The sequence below is a fragment of the Diadema setosum genome, chromosome 1 (assembly GCF_964275005.1).
Source record: "Diadema setosum chromosome 1, eeDiaSeto1, whole genome shotgun sequence".
Taxonomy (NCBI): Eukaryota; Metazoa; Echinodermata; class Echinoidea; order Diadematoida; family Diadematidae; genus Diadema; species Diadema setosum.
The window spans coordinates 47,307,047-47,326,698 of NC_092685.1; the positions used below are offsets into that span (position 1 = coordinate 47,307,047).

Consider the following 19,652-nt stretch of genomic DNA (forward strand, 5'->3'; position numbering starts at 1 on the left):
TTTCTTTCTTTTTTTTTTGGGGGGGGGGGGGGGGTTGAACTCCAAAAGAAAAACGTTTACAGGCACGGTATAGGCTACCTTTTGGGCACTGGTGTCAGTGTGCTGCAAAAACCTGCAACTATAGGCTCTGAGGATCGGCGATCACACCTATACCAAAAGTTTAATGATCGACATTCACAAAAAAAACATTTGTGCATAAAAAGGTGTTATTAATTTTGTGAGTTGTAAACGCCATTACCTCAAGTAATTTGCATATTGATATAGCTGTGATTAATCTTGCTATTCGGAGAAAACTTGTGAATCTTCAAAATTCCATAACTTTCTGCGCCATTATTTCACGTATGATTTTGATGATATTTCTATCATTCTTTTGTGACATAATTCTATATCCGTGCATACACGGGATTCAACTTAGGCATTGTTGTTTAAGGAGTATATGGTGCGTGGAATTTTCAACTTGACAACAGATTTACTGTGATCAAAATAGTTACATAAAGAAAATAAAATTAACGAGATTGAAACCTAATTTCCGGATGAATACTGCGTGCCATATCCGGGTCAGTTCTGACTCAGATGTTTTAAGAGTGTATGATGAATGAATGTTACGGCGAATGAAATGAATCCGCGCGAAGTGTAATGATAACACTATATACCAATCGCAGGAAAGTATACTAAGTAGCTATAACAATTTTCACACAATGCATGAAGCAATGATAATAAAAAGTGCATTCCATACATTCTTGATGTTTTTCTGAACTCTCGCCGACCACCTACATTACGCTCCTATACGGTGAAAACCATCCTAAAACTATAAGTAAAATCATGCAATTTATTTTATAGGTTAAATCTTTGAATGTCTCTTCTTTCAAATACACTTTTTATGGAACGATCTCACATAAACAATAGTGTGTATATAGAGGCCTACATGTCATTTATCAACAACACTGCCATAGCATGCATTGATCGGACCACAGTGCCAATAATGGGATCAGTGATGTGTCAGGTTTAAAGTACACCATTAACTGAGAGATGAATAGACAACATTCAATAAGTTAAGCAGTTGTTATGTGCGAATTGACATATTAGTCAATGGCGAATAAATTGGGATAGGGTATGATCAACAGAAAAAGCATATGAAGTTTCGATTCATTAGGACTTCTACAATCTGCGAAGAATAACTAAATCAATATCTGCAAAGGATAAAGTCTCAATCAAGACTAATATGCTCATCATTTGGCTTTATCTTAAGTCCTGCGTCGTGCGGTTGCAACAACATTTTACACTCCGAATTGATTATGTGTGCACGAAGGAGCCCTTACCATTTAGTTTATATGGGACAATTACAAAAATTGCATGTTTCTGGAAGTTTTGGAAGTTTCTGACAAATGCTATGGTACAAACATGCCCTTAATTATCAATTAGTTTTCATAGGAAAATTAAGAAATATTATTGTTTGTTCTCTTTATGGAAAATATCACTTTCAAACTTTCTCGAAGTGTAAGACAGTACGAGTGTGGGATTGACGCCCAGTCTTTCAATTTCAGTTTCAATTTTAATTTGTTTTCATATTTCTCAATATATGGATGCACAATAAAATATTTAGAACATGGCGGTGAACGAAGAATATTTGAATCTGTAATGAAAAATGCTGGAGATATTCGATGAAACCTATACTTGAACTTCTGGGTCCCAGTATAGAAACTGAGTGTGAAAACAAAATTAGCTGCATGGCTTCAACTTAGGACCAAACTAAAGAAGTGAAAGAAAACAGACGTGAAGTATGTAGGTTCCACTCGGAAACATATCAAATTCTTCTCAAATAAAATTTATGGGGGAACAGACTAAACCACGAATGCTGCAAAGGTTGTTATGATATAGCAATATTGAGAGTATATAGTACATAACAGCGCGATTGAGACATTCTTAAACATTTCTAAGCTTTTATCTCACGCGAAGACCCATGCAAATCGCAGATCAATGAAGTGGTATCCATACAAGTGTTTTCGTACTCACGAGTATACGAATAAATGCCCCATCTTATATTCCGCGTTTCGTGTCGGTAAACGCGTGCATGGGGGTGCGCCTTATGCCCCTCGAGCAGTTTACGTCTTACCCTGAGAGCGGACATGTACCACGGTTGACTGTATTGTGTATGTCAATCATGAATATATTTGGCATTGGTTTGGTTTGTCCATTCAAGTATTACTGCCATTGACGATGTTAATATTATTGATAAAAAGTGTGTATATCGAATCTGCTTGATCATTTCTTGAAGTATATAATTTGGTTGGAATATATCTCGCTTTCCACGAAAAAAATATAATTCACAGCGTTCAAGTAAGGGAAGCCTCAAAATGGCAGGTATTAACGGAAACCGGAGAAACGCAACATATATCAAATCTGACTTAAAGCTTACCGTAATCGGCATCAAGGCAAAGGGGGCATTAACGGACCCCCTTCCCCAATGAAAACAATCGAAACCCACAAGCCCAATTGTATTCTGTGCGAATTTTGGTAGGCTTAGAGTCACACTACTATCGATTTTCCGTTATAGTTGCTCCCCCGCTACAAAGAGGCGAGACGATGATTATGATCGTTGAGCACGCAGGTGAACGGAACGCACGCTATCGCCGAACCGTACTGAATGGGCAGGCTTCATTGTCAATACGGATTGCCATTTCGCAGGAGAGCGATAGAAGTGGCACGGTAACCGAGGACGTTAAACGCTGGTTGCGGCGTTTTAAATCGAGTGAATGAAGATGGAGGACGAGCTACGATGCTACGCGTGTAGAGGATTTTATGCAAATCCAGTAATTCTTCCTTGCTCCCATAGTATATGTTTTCCATGTGTCTTGGCTATCCAAGTTAGTGGACCTTCCGTTTTACAACCCGGCGATCAACAGCAGCAACAACAGCAGCAGCAACAACAACCGAACTCGGCTCAGTACGATTTCTCCTTTGACTTCCCCGAAGCGGACCGGCTCAGCGCGTTCAGTGATGGTGATAGTGGTGTCAGCTTTGCTGGTGGATACGCTCCTAGTCAAGCCAGTGGTACAAGCTCAAGTTCGGGAACATCAAGTGGACTTGGGGTAACCAAGAATGGATACACGTCTGCCAACCCAGAGACTCTGCGTATCAGCTGCCCCCAGTGCCATCGCACGATATTCCTGGACGAGAAAGGTGTGAACGGTTTCCCTAGAAACAGAGTGCTAGAGTCAATTGTTTCCAGATATGGCAAGGCCCAGAACCTCATCATAAAATGCCAGCTTTGTGAACAGCAACAGAATGCTGCTGATGCATCAGTGTACTGTGAGCAATGTGAAGTGTTTTATTGTAGTGCCTGTAGGCTCAGCTGCCATCCAGCCCGGGGACCTCTGGCCAAACACAGTCTGGTCAGCCCAGCCAAAGGAAGCTTGAAGGCAAAAGGTGGTAAGAGCCAGCCCAAAATTGCCACATGCCAGGAACATGCGGATGAAAACCTGAGTATGTACTGTATGCTGTGCAAGATTCCAGTGTGCTACGTCTGCCAGAATGAGGGTAAACATGTCAAGCATGAGGTGAAGGCACTAGGAGCCATGGCCAAAAGTCAGAAGGTATTTCATCATTTTAAAGTCATAAGATGCATATCAGAGATGAATTAACCCCTGGGCCTCAAACATATGAATATAAAAAGATCGAGTGAGTAAAAAAACAAATAACAACACACACCCAAACATAAGTAAAATATGAGGAAATTTTGACCAGCTCTTCAAAAGTTCTGTTTTTAAGTTTTAGTAAAATCCATGTGCCCTTCATCCCTTAATTTGAAGGCTATTCCAAGATATTATGATAGAATCCAAAGAAGATGTAAATCGAATGCCTCAATTTTTTTTTCTGATCAATACACATTCCATTGGACTTTTTTATTTACTGACATATTCCATTTGTCTTGTGAAGAAGGTAAGTAAAGTGCTTTTCTTTATACTAGAATTATGAAACAAGAAGTCCTCTTTATACTTTCTTTTTCTGCTATTTGCTGTAATATCACAAACTGTTGTAGCCGTCTTATCCAACAGTGAGATGATATTGATTTTAAGAAAGCTAAAAATTCATGAAGTTTTAAATATATTTATATAGGATATAATGGATATGTTTCTTCAAAGTTCACTGATGTTTTCTATGAATATTTTAAATTCACTGGATCTACTTAACTTTGGGCAATATACAGTACCTTTCATACATCCATCCATGATTTAACCTTACCACTGATTAATTTGAGCTTGTTTTATCAGGTCGAACTACTCTTAATGGACCTAGGAATTCTCCAAACACTCCATAGAACTGTGTGATTCCATTCTTGTTTGCAACAATAAACTATTTTCTGAGCTGTGTTGGTAGATAATGCTCAGGTTTAGAAGTCTCAGCAGTGGGCATAATCTCTCCAAGAGTGGATTGGATCATTAACCCTGTCAGAGCTATAACTTAAAAATGAAATTGACATTTGATGTTTGTTACTTGTTCATGGTAACAAAAGAGGTAACTTGAAGTTGGGGAATCTTTCTTACATAAGATTTGTTGTAGTTAGATTAACAAATCAAGTGGTAAATGATTATAAACATATGAATTATGAGATAAGAGATAAACCAAGTGTATAGTGATTGGTGCACCACCCTTGTTAGTTTGATAGGAACAAACATAGTTATTAGTGACAGTCACAATAGGAATATCAAATCAACCAACAGATTTGCATAATACAGTACTGTAGGAGCTTATTCTATCTCACTCTGTAACATAATGTATGCCAGTTATGTACAGTGTACACTCGAGAATAATCCACGATTCCAATTCGGCTTTTATTGCAATCTCTCACTTTGTGGTAATAAAGGCTTAACCTATCAAGGCATGGGTTAAGTTTGCAAAAGCAATTATCATCATCTTGCCTTTGATGATTTGCACCTCTGAATTCAACAGCACATTTTGTATTGGACAAATAGACTAAACTGTTATGTTTATTTCATTGGTGCAAAATTAGAAGAACCTATATTCACCAAAAATGTTCAATATGACAGAAAAAACAATGTTGGGTTTGTCGTATCCAGCAGTTATATTACATATATTTGAAGATGAAATACTCTTATAGGACAGCTGACAGAGAAATCATGACCTGATGGTACATTATGTAGCAGCTAACATTAGACAGGAGGATTTCATTTCAAGATAAAACATGCCATTCAGTATATGTGAAATTGTGCTTCACCATTTCCCCCTGCAGTTTACAAAGTCTGTATTCTATGCACAGAGAAAAAACAACCATCTAACACTGGGTACACTTCCTGCATACAGACATTACTGTCCCTTGCCATTTAGAATAATAATCCACCAGGCAGGCAAGCATCCAGTAACGATCATCACCCAGCCTCAAAGCAGCCTGTGTTATTGTATGCTTTTTTCCCCCAGTCACATAGAGTGGAGGTGAGCTCTCGTGCAAACATTCCAAAATGGTATTGATTTGCTTCCCCGAAGCTGGGCTCATGTAAAAAAATCCTGTATAATTAGCAGTTGCTGGCAAGAGTTGTTTACTATTTACCTGGAGTTTGCCTTTTCTTGAGATGAGATTCTGTAGAATGTGTCACTGCAATCTTCATCCGAGGCAGGGGATTTTGTCTGCCGTTCTGATATTTTTATCGCTCCAAATACATTTTCCTACAGGAGACCCTTGTTGAAACTTGTTAAAAAGTAGCATCGTGCAACATAAGACTGCCTGGTATATTTTATGTTTGTATGTTTCCTGTTAACATGGTAGGGATATCAAGATGGGAAACCAAGCGTCTCTAAACTTCTTGGCAGGGTAACGTTGCCCTGTCAACGCTGAAATTGGAACAACACTGTGTTTAACAAAGCAACTCCAGCTGAGAAACCTTACAAGTCCCGCTCTAAGCACCTATTCTTACTGACGGCTCATCTCTGTATTTGCTTACATTTTCACTCATGTGAGACTGAATGGTTCCAGTCCAGGAGATTTTCCTAGCCAGCAGACCTTTTTTTCTTCTCTCCTTTCAGTGATGTCTGTGGCTTTTGTCCACAACTGCATGCCATTCCCTGTGCCAGATTTGAAAACTCACTGCTCTTGTCGCGTGCCATCATTGTCTAATGACTTGTGGTCATACTGATATGTTGCACTTTGACATGATCTGTTAGTTTGGATCATATGTGACCCGCTACAACAAAAGGATCCTAAAGTCGCTGACGGGCGAGCCAAGCATGGCCCAGAAAAAAATGCTTTTTTCTGGCCTTTCCTTTGATCATTTAGCTTGGAAATTTTGGCAGATGATAGAAGATACATTAGACTACAAAATTATATAAAAACAGAAATCCGAACGTTTTGACAGATTTTGGTGTTCTGACTTCAAACTTGATTTTCTCGGCTCACCCGTCAGCGACTTTAGGATCCTTCTGTTGTAGCGGGTCACATATACTCACTAAAAGTTATTCATAAGGGTCAAATGCTTAATTGGAATGAATGGCTCTTCATACAAAATTAGAATTAGCACTCAACTCTCATCCAGGTTTTGATAGAGGCATCACAGGTATTTTTTTTTTTTTTTTTGAGGGGCAGGGGGGTGTTTAGGGCTCAATTGAAAATGTTCACAGTCCTTTAACTTTATTCATACTTCAATGTCTCTCAGCTCCTTTTCAAAACAAGATAGGACCAACCTTAAAATCAGCCCCTCAAAATTTAGATTTTTCAGAGTGGGGTTGCTCCAGTCCATTCAGGTCATTTCTGCTCATAGTTGGAAAACATAAGCCGAGAGACGCGAGACTTGAGTAGGGGAGGTGACTTTCCAGTTTGGAAGAAAAAACAGGGAAAAAAGGCTGGAGATCCTCGCATGCTCTCCTTTGCACGATTACAGCATCGAAATGAATTTTGTATGAGGCAATTTGATCTCTCAGCAATGAGAGTCACGTATGGATGTACCCCTGTTGGGTTGTTCACTTGCAGATGCGGTTTCCCCCCACATGGCACGCAAAATAAATAAAAGATCACAGCCTCTTTAGAATGGATGTAGACCTGTGGATGATATTTTGGAAAAGTGTGGGGTGCATGGCTCTGGGGTGCAAAGGATTGCAGCATTTGCCAATTCATTGTGATTGAAAGTGAAATTGATTCTGTTTCATGCAAAATCTGAAGGTGTTATCGTGTGCTTCATGTCCATCTTTGGCATGCATGGTTATCAATTTTGGCAGTCGTATCCTGCCTTGTGTAATATAAATAATGAATGAAGATATCAGTCAAGGATACCTGAGCTGAATCTCTATTGAATGGCATTCATGCAGTATTTTTTCTTGCAAGCACGTCACTCAAAATGCTTTACTACAGTTGTATCACTGAAAGTACTCATTGTAGAAACCATTAAAGTCAAATGTAGTACATATGTAGTGTATGTAGATAGAAAATAAAAATGAATAAAATGGGTGAAATCCCAATAGAATAGTCCTGACACAAATAAGATGATTGTAGAATTTCAATAAAGTTCAAATGTTTTCATGAAAAGATATTGACAATTGACATACTCATTACCTTATATTAAGTGTTAGCCAAACAATCTTATCACTTCATCTAATAGAAATAATCAATTTTTGTTAGTAATGTAGCAAATATAACCCATCCTCTTAAAGGGTGTGTACAGTTGTGGTCGAGGTGAGGATTTAGCTTTTAACGTTTTGCGAGATATTCAGAAACCACTCTATGAGATGTCAAAGAGCATGCAGTTCTAAGGGGTATCAAAAGTTTATTCGATGAAAATCGGTTTTGAAATGGCTGAGATATCCAAAAACAATGTGAAACAAAGAGATCCTAATAAATTTGTGGTATGTCGCCTTTTATTATTAGCACTTTTTTTTTGATATCTCAGCCATTTGAAAACCAATTTTCATCAAATAAACATTGAATCCTTCTTAAACCTACATGCTCTTTCATATTTCATAAGAGGCTTTTCATTATCTCACTTACAAATGTTCAAAACATGAATCCCGACCTCAACCAGTACTGTACAGTCCCTTTAATGTGTAATCATCAAACCAAGACAATTTCATTGGATGAAGGATATTACAACTCACCTCTTTGAAGTCAAAGAGAAAAAGGAAATTTGCTCCAATTTTTTATTCAAGTCCATTGAAGACTGATAGGTTGATGACTTACTAGTTTATCAATGGTATTTCAGTGTTTGTCATGATCATATTTTTGCCAAGTTTTGACATGGTCTCCACATTGTTAATTCATCAGGTAGTTTAACAACAGACAGCCAAAGACATACATTTGGTGTCAAACATTTTGAGAAGAAAGTTCCATGGTCTGCCTATCCTGGGATCATAGGCCCCATTGTGTATTCATGTGCTTTTTACAAATTAAAATATGAATAGATCAAATGGAATGTCTAATTCCCCATTTTTGGTCACAAAACATATTGGAATAGAATGCTTGGGCCAGAAAAACCCACAAGTGACAATGTACAAGCCGTACACACATTGCCAAATATTTTTCAATGCTTGACTTACGTTTCACTTGATGTATTTTGATGTCAGAAGGGTGACCCTATTGTGTTTTTCATTTTCTCTTCTAGCATCATTAAAATAGTTTGATGATGATTATTATGACTGGGCAGTCGCAGGGAGTGTTTAGGCAGATCATGGTCATCATAAAGATGGCATTGCATTCCAGCACCTCCCCCGTTGCTCTGTTACCAGTATCAACAAATCCAGCGGTTCACTTCTGAGGAGTAGCCTCCAGCAAGAATATTTTGGTATGGTTCAACCCAAAACACTCCCCGCAAACAAGGCTCCCATCTTGTTATCGTTAGCAGTTTGGATCGAAGATATGATTTCAGGAGTGAGTTAACAGACACTGAACCATCTCATCCACCAGAAATATGAATGCGAAGTGCGCCTCTCTGGAAAGTTCAAGTAGTGAATGCATTGACCTGTAAAGTAATTGCTAAATTATTACTTCCACTGAGTGTGAGCACAGAGGTGCATTGCCCAGAGTTTCTAAATTTACTCCATTCCATATTTCCAGTGCTGGCCTTTATATTCAAAATTTCATGAATCTTCTTCAAACTTTAATTGTGAGGGAATTACTTCTCTATGCACTATTTGGTGCATCAATTTTGGTATGCTATGAAAGTTCTGTTCAAGAACCAAGATTGATCAAAGACTGTTTCAAAAGCAGGATTAAAGAAGATGAAATGACCTCCAAATATATGCTACTATTTTGTATTTGCTTATATTAAGTTATAAAGATACTCAATACTTTTTGACAATATTTGCTAAATACTCCCCAAAGCACACAACTATGACTGCACAAAATACCGCTGATATTGCTTACCATAGTTTACTTCATCTGAAGATGATAATGATAACGATAACATGCTGCCATTCAGACTGTTTGCAAGTCCTGTGATACTTGTTGTTTGCTCAAATCTTAACTCATCCCTTGTTTTTATTTGTGCACATTCATGTGCAAAAACACTCTCTCTTCAAAGTAAATATAATGTTATCCAGACAGGGACTTTCATAGTGGTGTTTATTTGTGGTTTAAGACTTACCGTACTTGTGCTTTCCCTGTTCAAACTTTAAAAGCTGAGGAGTATCTTGACATTGCCTCTACTGTACATGGTGAAAGTCAGATAATATGTACAAGCTATTATATGTGCAAACATGCTCTACAAAAATTCCCTGCCATTACCTCCATTAGGGAGCCGTCAGAATTGGCATGTCTCATGAAAAGGTAGGATCGAGAGCACACCGAGATTTTCGCTGATATGTGCCAGGCAAGAGGGTAGAGTCTCCCGAGCGAGATTGCCTTGATATGCATGCGCCTCAACTGCAGGTGATGAATAGATCTCTGGTGATTTATTCTAAAGCTGTTTTTCTTCTGCTGCTGATGGTTTCTCCCGTCAGTGTTGGGGCTAATTCCACTTTGCCCTGTCTCTGTTCGTCAGTTATGGAACATGTTTTTTTTTTTTCTGTTGTTGGTTAGTTTTTGAAGGAGGCGAGGGCTGGCGTATGAATAATAGCATGTAGCAGACAAATTGCTTTGGTGAATAAAAGTTGTTTTACAAGGCAATTGATGATATCATAGAAGCTGGTTCATCAATGCATGCAAAGTAGAATACCAACTGATGTATAGAATGTAGCTTGAAGGTTAAAGAACTTTTTGTCTTTGCAACTGCCCTGAAGTCATCATAAAAAGTTTCTCTCTGAGAAACTAGAATTTAAAAACAAACACAATCAGTAGTGCAAGGTGCTGCATTTAAGCAGGGAGGTCACTTCCCTGATTTAACAATGTATCATTCCAACATGCATTGCAAATGCTCAATCTGCTGAAAAAGTAAAAAAACTTCATGAATGCAGAATGACCCATGATTGTAACCTACTGCTTGCTGGGCAAGCATGAGACAAGTATTTCATAGAACAAGCGCTCATAACTTCTCTGCTCTGCCGTCAAATCATTGCATTACCGGTATGTCACATACTGTGGTAGTATCAACATGGGGAGTCTTTGAAGTTTGAAATAGCATTATGAGCTAAATTTTGATGCCAGATGAGTTTCTGTACATAGAGAACCAAAGTCTAGTGGAAATTGTGTTCCTGGAAGAAACCTGCCATGGCCTTCCCAAGGGACACTGTACTTTCTCGGGCAATATCAATATAGTCAAATTTTGCTCCTCTCCTGTTTTCACCCTGTACACGTGTAAACAAAGCCTGGTCTACTCTACTGCAGAAAATCAATAGTAAAAACCAATAGTTTTCTTTAGGCTCTATCAGCAGTAGCCAAGGGCAGAGAGAATACACAGCTAGTACAGCAAATACAAATGACCTTCTGGTACAAGAGATCCAGTGTCACATTCCAGACCACTCTGACAACTAAGAGCGGTTACACACGGTCAAAAATTTGTCATTTGAATGATGATTCCAGTGAAAAATAATTCTAATGACAAATTTTTAGCACGTGTGGAAGCAAATTAGAATCACGAATGCTAATCACAATCACGAATTCAAATTCTCGTCCGGAGGTGAATTTCAGTGAAGTTTCACTCAAATTACGGTGCGAAATTTGCGTGTGTAATGCTTGACCTCCAAAACATCTTTTGAGGGGCGGAGCTTACGTGACCTTTCAAGCACTTCCGTAGATAATACGCGCTATAGAACCTTGCTGTTTTGATTGACAAGTCACCAAGGATTACGTAACGCCTTCGCTCGAGAATTCGAATTCTAATCACAGTTTTCGAGCGAGCGTGTGTAAGGTCTGATAATTCTAAAGACGAATTGCAATCATCATTACAATGATGATTCAAGTTACGAATTTTCTCTCGTGTGTAACCGATCTAATAGAGACAGTCAAGATCATTGGTCATTACTGACATTAGAGCCAGAAGGTCTTTATGTACAGGTAGTTTATAGGTACAGGTACATACATGTTACGACTGCATCAAGGAAGCATGAGGATGTGTCTCCTCCGCTGTTTAGGTACCGTACTCTTATTTCTACTAATCAGTCTTAAATTAGTAGTGTCTTCCTTGTACCTTGTCTTTTTTCTTTTCTTTGTAATTAAGCCGTTGGTCGATTGATACATAAATTCAGTGACAAGGAATTTTGCCATTGTTGACTGTGAAATGATCCTGCTTGAGTCATCGTGCCACAGGGTGTAGTGAACGCACTCTTTTCCTGTCTCGATTCATCTTGCTTGTCGGCACAAATGTTCGTTTTGATCGTTATGTGGCTGATTGATCATCTCTATAAATGGCCCAGAGCGCTCAGAGTGGGTAATTAATACGATCAGCAGTCACCCACCCATGCCCTGCATACACAGATTGCATAAGGACTGATAGAGTACATCAAACAGTGCCCCAGTGATTATTTTCTGCACTCAGCCGTACTCAGAGGGGAGGGAAATTGAGTGCATGCATCATCAATTTGCTGTAATATCAGTATCATCGCTTTCTTTACAGTTTGCTGGGTCTGGATCACCTTGTGGTTGATGAACACATCTAGGGATGAATCTATCGTCCGTCAAAGAGAAATGACAACTTTACATGTGTATGTGACTTCTGTTTGCCCTTCTTTCCACTGGAAATATATTTTCCCAAGAAAATTTCTAGACATTGCATCAGGAGTTTGTTTTCCCTCATCATTGTTACAAGTGAAACCCCAGATAAGTGAAAGAGATTGAGCAAATGACAAGGGGAGTACCATGCTTTGGCAGTATCAGTCAATGTGGTGTACCATGGCAGTGAGCAGATGGCCATTTTAGTTACATGATTGTGAAGTCAAATACTTTGAAAGCATTAATTATCTTTACCACAAAAAAAAAACAAACAAACAAAACGAGAGTCTGATGTTTCAGTGAAGATGGATGAAAAGATCAGTTTCCTCTTTCTTTGAGAATGTATCATACAATTTGACATATACAACAGAGACTCAAACTTTCTTGCTTCCAGTGGGAGATCTCCAGCTTAAGGCCATTTTTTGCAAAATCTCCCATTTGAGTTTGAATATGTGCCACTCGAGCTGTGTGTCTCCCGCTCAAGACGTATCCTTCCTGCTTGAAATGGAGCTTTCTCCTGCTGAAATATAGTTTAATTACAATATATTGTGTTAAAAAGTAAGGCTAGAGTAAGATATCACCAGAAAGCTACATAGTTTCAGGGCCCTGTATCAAGCAGACCATGGACCCTGCAGCCGCACGGGACGTCGCACTTCATGTTCCTGATGTGCTATTAATTTAAGAGCATGTAATATTGTGTACATGATCAGAGTCTCCAGTTTGCTAAGAAGTCCAGGCGGGAGAATCTCCTGTTTAGGAGATGCTTAGGGTTGGAGTCTGTAATACCATAAATAAAGTAATGCAGTATATCCAAAAATCTGCCAAATTACTGACATTTCGTGCACAAAACAAATAAAGAGCAATATCAAGTCCAAGGGATACCACAAAGAGAGGGGTCTAGCAGGGGAGGTGGGAAGACCTCCCTGGGTCTAGCCATATTTTTGTATAAATTTTTACAGTGTACCGGGATTCCTCAAAATTTGGCCCCCAGCCCTGCTGACTACTGTTGCTGATATTTTTTCTCTAAAGCCTATGCAAAGCACCACATCAAATGACGTTTGAAATACTCTAATGGCTCCCACTCTGTTGCTTAGTGACATCTCCTATAAGACAGACAGATGTGATATAAACAGAGCTTTGGCAAAATCTTCTTTTCATTGTCATACTATAAAAAAAAAAATGAATGAAAAAATATCATAAAACCATTTGTGCCCTGTGGAAAAATCCTTTGAGAATTCAATTATATCGGAGACGACTTTGTTTTCTTCTGATTGTGGCTGTGGAAAGGTTACTCTACAGGCTGGTTTCAAAGTCAAAGCCGAAGAGGTCATTGTGCCCATGAAGGCTGTGGTTGCTCATAATGAGCTGGGGACAAAGAAATGAATGGCTGGGACTAATGATTTTGACTGGCTGTCCTCTTCACAAAGACACAAAGAGTGCCTCCCACGGGTCATTGTTGAATCTGTAGTCTTTTCTCCATACATAGTTGATACAGTATATCATATCATTTCAGTCCATGCTCAGTCTAAAATAAAACCATGATAAAACAAAAACGAAAATATCATTAGGCACTTGCTAGTACAAGTTTTTATTAATTTGACTATTCAGCATTACACAAAGAAGGAAATAGGACGTGTGCAAAATTCACTCAAAATACATAGCCTATCATGTACAGCAGTAATATTTTTATAAACAACTAGGTCTTTTTTAAGACTAATTCTAGAGGGCAAACTTGAGTTTGTACAAAAGGAAAGTTGAGGAAGTCCATGGATGGGGGCTGTCATGACCACTTAACAACCAAAATAACTTCAAGCCCCCTACAAGTGTGACCCTCCTCAGTGCCATTGCACTTTATGAAGTGTCCAGGTCCCTGTAATTGAACTCATCAATCATATCTTTAAAGGACAAGCCTCATCTGTGAACTTTCTGCATATCTTGTTTTGGAGAGTAGCAATCTCAATAAATGAGAAGAACATTTTTTCCCTGATGAATTCTCTTCACACATATATTTCTATTTGATTTGATGCAATGCAGTGATGATGGCATTTCATTTTAGTCATTTAAATGGATTTAAGGAGAAATTCCATTAGAAGTGAAACATCTGCATTTTAGTGTCAAACAGTAAAGTGACAAAGTTAGCAGCTCAAGATTGAGGAAATTGAAGATGGGCAAGAATTCCATACACATCTTTTTCATGTGAAAATAAATGTGATTTCACAATACTAAATACTGCCTTTTTAGTTCTGTCACTTCATTTTGATAGCATGTGAAAATCAGTTAATGATCAGTTTATAAAGAGAGCAACCTTGCAAGGATATTATTTAACATTGAATATCAGTGGAACCCATACCCACATTACCAAGAAAACAAACAAACAAATGTGCAATAATTCTACTAGGTCTGATAATTATGTCGTATGAGCTGTTTGATATAATTTTCCTGATGCACTGTGAGATTTTCTGTCGCATATATCCTCTGATAGACCACTTCATTGGTAGAAGAAAGACGCTTGGCAAGCAAGGGGCAAAGTCATGTTTTCAGTGGAGGAAGCTAAGTTTTGCCAGGGGATCTTGAAAAGAACCATAAGCTGCCTTTACCAAGTTTCCCTCATTTGAAACACATTTCAATACCCACTATCAAAACACATTAGCAAATGCCTTTCGGATTGCGTTTCGTGAGTTGTTGCGTTCATCAAAATTGTGAGTCGATAGGGAGGCCTTTCCACTGCACAGCTCCATTGCACAGTTTGACTCAAGGAGCAGAGATGTGTAGTTGGCAGTGGATGGCATTGGCAGATCGGAGCTATAAACGTGTTTCAAAATGACTTTGCGTTTATCAACTCTTCAGAAACATGTTTCTGGCTCAAACACACATGCAACTGCATTTTTTTTTTTTGGTGTTTCAGAAAGGCATTCCTCACCCCATAATTAAAACAGCTTTGCATTTATGGACTGCCCAAAACTCCCTGGCAGTTGTTTGGAAACCCTAATTCTGCACCAGAAGCGAGTTGATGATGCCCCCAACGGGATGCGAGCCTGTGAGGTGAGAGGTATTAGACAGGAGATGTATGGATGAGATAATCTTGCACCATCCACTCAACCGCAAGCAGGCTGGGATTAGCAATCACACGAGTCATCTGTATTACGGTCCTGTCGTAATCCGTGATCAGACACACACGTGGATGATCTACAGGCAGTGTGTGAGGGCAGGGAGATATTTATTACTCACATCCTAGGAGAGGCAGGGGTCTTGTGAAATTTGTTTTTAATATACTACATGTCCATTCTTCATCACCTAGGTATGAAGCCCATTACATTTGCATCCAGCTGGACAGTACTTGCGAGTTAGAAATGATCTCTCAGTTAAGAGGAGAAAATCATCATAGTGGGAAAACAATCTCTAATTTCTAAAAAGTGATTAATTATTGGCACCAGTCATGAAACATGTGCTGTGATGATAGTTTTAAAGGCAGGGAATCCCATTTGCATGCCTTACATGAAGAGTTGTATAAATACATTGGTATGTTGAAGAGAGTATCATTTTAGAAACTCCCATAAAGTATTGAAAGTGGAAGGTAACATTTAGTACATTTTTATTGACTGTTAGATTTTGAATGAAATTTTTTTTCGGGGCTCACCATAAATTCCAGTACATTACTAGGCTACCTTTGCAGACCCATGCACTGCATGTGTGTCTATCATGTATATTTTGTGAAGAAAGTTCATCAAAACTTACAAACATTTCTATATACATTCTTGCCACACACTCTATATGTTATTACATCAGCTCTTATACTTTTAGATTTGTGTTTATAGATAAAAAAAAATACAGAAGACTGCAACAAAAAGGCTTAAGTATGGCTGACACACAGAACTACTGAGTAGTTGAGTTTTGTGCATTATTCAAATTGTAGATAACTGTTGATTTCCAAATTTCTCAGCAGTGGCCTAAACAAGTCCCCTGAGGTTCATATTTAATGTTTTGCTGCATTTTGGGAGGTCTGTAAAAGGTATCCCCTACCTTATATAAATACTGAGTTATTATTATTATTATATTTAAGTCTTGAAATTTGTTGACTTTGTCTCTTCAGCATAAAAAGGGAAAAAAAAAAACATAGAGGGTTCAAAACTGAATGTCAAAATCCAATTTTCATTAAAAGAGAAAAAATATAACAGATAGCTGTAATACCCAAACTGAGTTCAGGGTCATGAAAAAAACAACAACATATAAGATAAGAGTGTACTGTGAGATCTCTTTAATAGAAACATAATACCAAACCTCTCTCTTATAGTCCTTCCTGAATCATATCAGAGTGGAATTTTTAAGCAAGGTCTACTGGTAGCTAACATAGGTGAATGTCAGTCCCTGAACTTGGTGAGATTTGGCCCCCTTAATACTTTGAGTACAGTTCAACCAGATGGCAAGTCAACGTGACATAGCCAAATGTGAGAAACAGGGGGCAAGAGATCTATGTGGCATTGGTATGCTGTAATTCATGTCTCTATCTGTATGTGAGGGTAGTATAATGCGAGGAATTCAATAGATCTATATTTATGTCTCCTAGGCATGCAATAATGTCATTGCGATGGATGTGGGCGTGGTGCATTTTTAGGAACATCAAAAGTACCTGAAGTCATGTGGCTATTAAAGCACTTTAGGAGCTTTAACCATTCTGCAGGGAAGACTTCTTCAATAGATTTGTGAATAGGATGCCAGCCAGCAAACCTAAGAATCTAAAGGTCATTGCTTCTTGGTGATTGTAAAATGCAAGTTGATATTAAGATGCCAATCTGCACTGTAGAAAATGAACTTTGTGGCGGTGCCATTTTGTTTTTTGAGCTGCTGCTGAATCTATTGATAGTGTGTTCAACCTCAGAAGAACATGCAATAATGTCTCCAATCCCAAGGGCTATTTGTCAGTGTTGGAAATGTTGCCCAATCTTTCATTATCAGTCTATTGTCTGTAATGGACAATTCAATCATGTGCCCTAAGATGACAGCATTTTGGGGGCAATTCCAAGAAAAAAATTCTTTTGATTCCAAGAAAGATTATTTGATCATCCAGACTTGCGTCAGTTTGAACAATGCCCTTTCGGAGGAAAAGTAATGTTTCTTGTTACCGACAGTGGAGAAAGAAATAAGACAGTGGGTGGGGGAGATGATGGGAGGAATAATGATACATGTGGAAGGCATAAAAGGACTATGTAGTGTCACTGTCTGCAAGAGTAATGTCACTACTCAGTCACATGACTGAGAGTTCAAAGGTTACATTCCTCTGAAAATGTAACAAAACAGGATATCATAATATCTCAGGAAACTGTCAAGTTCAAATTAGTTTTTAGTTAATACTGTAAAAGTGGAAATTTTTGCAGTGTTGAAATTTTTGCGCATTTCGCGCAACCAGAAACTAGCGCGAAAATAAAAGCACGCAAATATTTTTGCCTGTCATATGTTCCTGTGTGTGATGTCTTGATTCCGTGGATTTAAAAACATGCGAAACTCTTCTTACCTGGCCAAGCGTGAACAATTAGTCGTGCAAAAATATCCACTTTTACAGTAAGATAGTTCTGATGTTATATCAAGGTTTGAATTTTAGTAAAACCCATGAGTAAGCCAAATCTATGTATCATGAGCTTTATAGGGAAAGTTTAAGACCAGGGTCATTATTAATTCATTTAAAAAAAAAAAAAAAAGAGTTCTGGAGGGCTATCTCTGGAGGTTACTGTAAAAGTGGAAATTTTAGCTTTACTGAAATTTTCACGCATTTCGCACAACCAGAAGCTAGCGCGAAAAAAAAAGCATGTGAATGTTTTTGCGTGCCATATGTTCCAGTACTTGATGTCTTGATTCCGTGGAATTAAAAACATGCGAAACTCTTTTTATTTGTACATGGCCAAGCGCAAAAAATCAGTCACGCGAAAATATCCACTTTTACAGTACTCATAAAGTCTGTTACACATTTCCAAATAGAAAAATTAATTTCACTTGATGGTTGGAAGGGTTTTGAATATTTGAATTGGTAGGAACTAATATCTTTGAATGATGTTGTTGTTGCTTTTTTTTTGGGGGGGGGGGAGCTATAGGAATGCTCCCTGTGCACAAGTAGTCAATCCTTGTGTGGATCTTTTCTACTAATATTTCCACATATTATGACTGTAACCATGTGTACTTTGCAAGCAAATTCTCTTTAACACTTCAGCAGGTCATGAAGCTGCAGTATATTCATGCTTGTGACCTTACCATCGATGATGGGGGTGGGGGATCCCTGACCCCCCCCCCCCCCCAAGCCAAAAGGAAGTGTGATTATCTACTGTCTTCCTCCCCTGATCTGGTCATGTGTGGATTGCAATGGTCGCTTAGACTGTTATTGTTTGTTTTTTTTTCTCTCTCTCTCGCTCCCTTCTTTTGGTCAAGTCAATGAAGATTGTCCCCTTAGAATGTAAAGTATGCTTAGTGACAAAATATACGGGAAACATCATCAAAAACATGTAACAGGCCATTTGTGATGAAATTGATATAAAAATCATAGTTAATGACATTTGTTTTGCGGCTAAAAAGTGCTCAGTGATAGAGCTTCCTGTTTAGAGTGTCCGAGTCATAGAGGACATCCATGGCCACTGAGTAATCTTAGCAGCTGAAGATGGGCACTGCATATCAGAATGTCTGGATATTTCTTGCCCAAAAGCTATGCAATTGTTCACTGTCTGAAATAGCAGAAGTTGAGTCATTTGTATGCAATGTGTCTGAAGTCAGATATACAATTATTCTACATAATTTATTTCTGTATCACGTGTGATATACACACACATGTACACATCGATACACAAACAGACAATTATGCAAGCAAACACACACCAATATACCGGTATGTCATATAGTTCGTCAGCATGAGTTTGTTTCCATGAAATATTCATGTTGAGTGCCTGGTTACAAGTTGAACATCAATATTCTCCTCCCTCTAACCCCAATTAACCCCCAAACCTCAAACCAAATGGTCCTAAACTTAAAGGCAATGTACATGTACCATTTCTGTCGTCCCTCTAGTTTTTATTCACTATCTTGCACAGATGTTACTTAGGCATTCTGCCATTTTTGCAAAATTTATGTTAAAAAATAAATGAAATGGAACTGCCTAATAAGACTTTATCTCTTTGCCCTTACTCTAGAATATTATGACATCAGTCTTGGAAGTTTTGATACTTCAAAGTATCCATGCCAAGAAAGCAGCAAAACAAAAATTTAAAGATAAAAGAAATTCTTGGCACAAGGTCAAAAGAAGATTAGGAATTATTCCCTTCATACAACTGCATGAATATTTATGATGTACCAAGCAAGACTCAAATCATATAGAAATTATTGAAACTGGAATGCTGTATACCTATACGTCAGAATTTCAATTTCATGGTCTAATTCAAAACTCTGGTTAAGTTCAACAACAACCTTATTTCAGCAATGAGTCAAGTCAGGTAATTGAAAATTTTGCAAATTCTAAACTGTGAATTGATAGTGTGGGCAAATACAATCGAAAGAAGATTGGAAGCTTGCATGAAGACCCAGCTATGCTAAAGAT

At 38.2% G+C, this 19,652-nt stretch overlaps 1 protein-coding gene across 1 annotated transcript in view; it reads left to right on the top strand.

The window, feature by feature from the left end:
* The first annotated feature begins 2,759 nt into the window (after positions 1-2,759).
* Positions 2,760-19,652, top strand: part of LOC140236595 (E3 ubiquitin-protein ligase TRIM9-like) — a 73,486-nt gene continuing 56,593 nt past the window's right edge. Inside the window, exon 1 of the mRNA XM_072316521.1 lies at positions 2,760-3,593. Coding sequence (XP_072172622.1) covers positions 2,760-3,593 — 834 coding nt within the window. The remainder of the gene's footprint in view (positions 3,594-19,652) is intronic.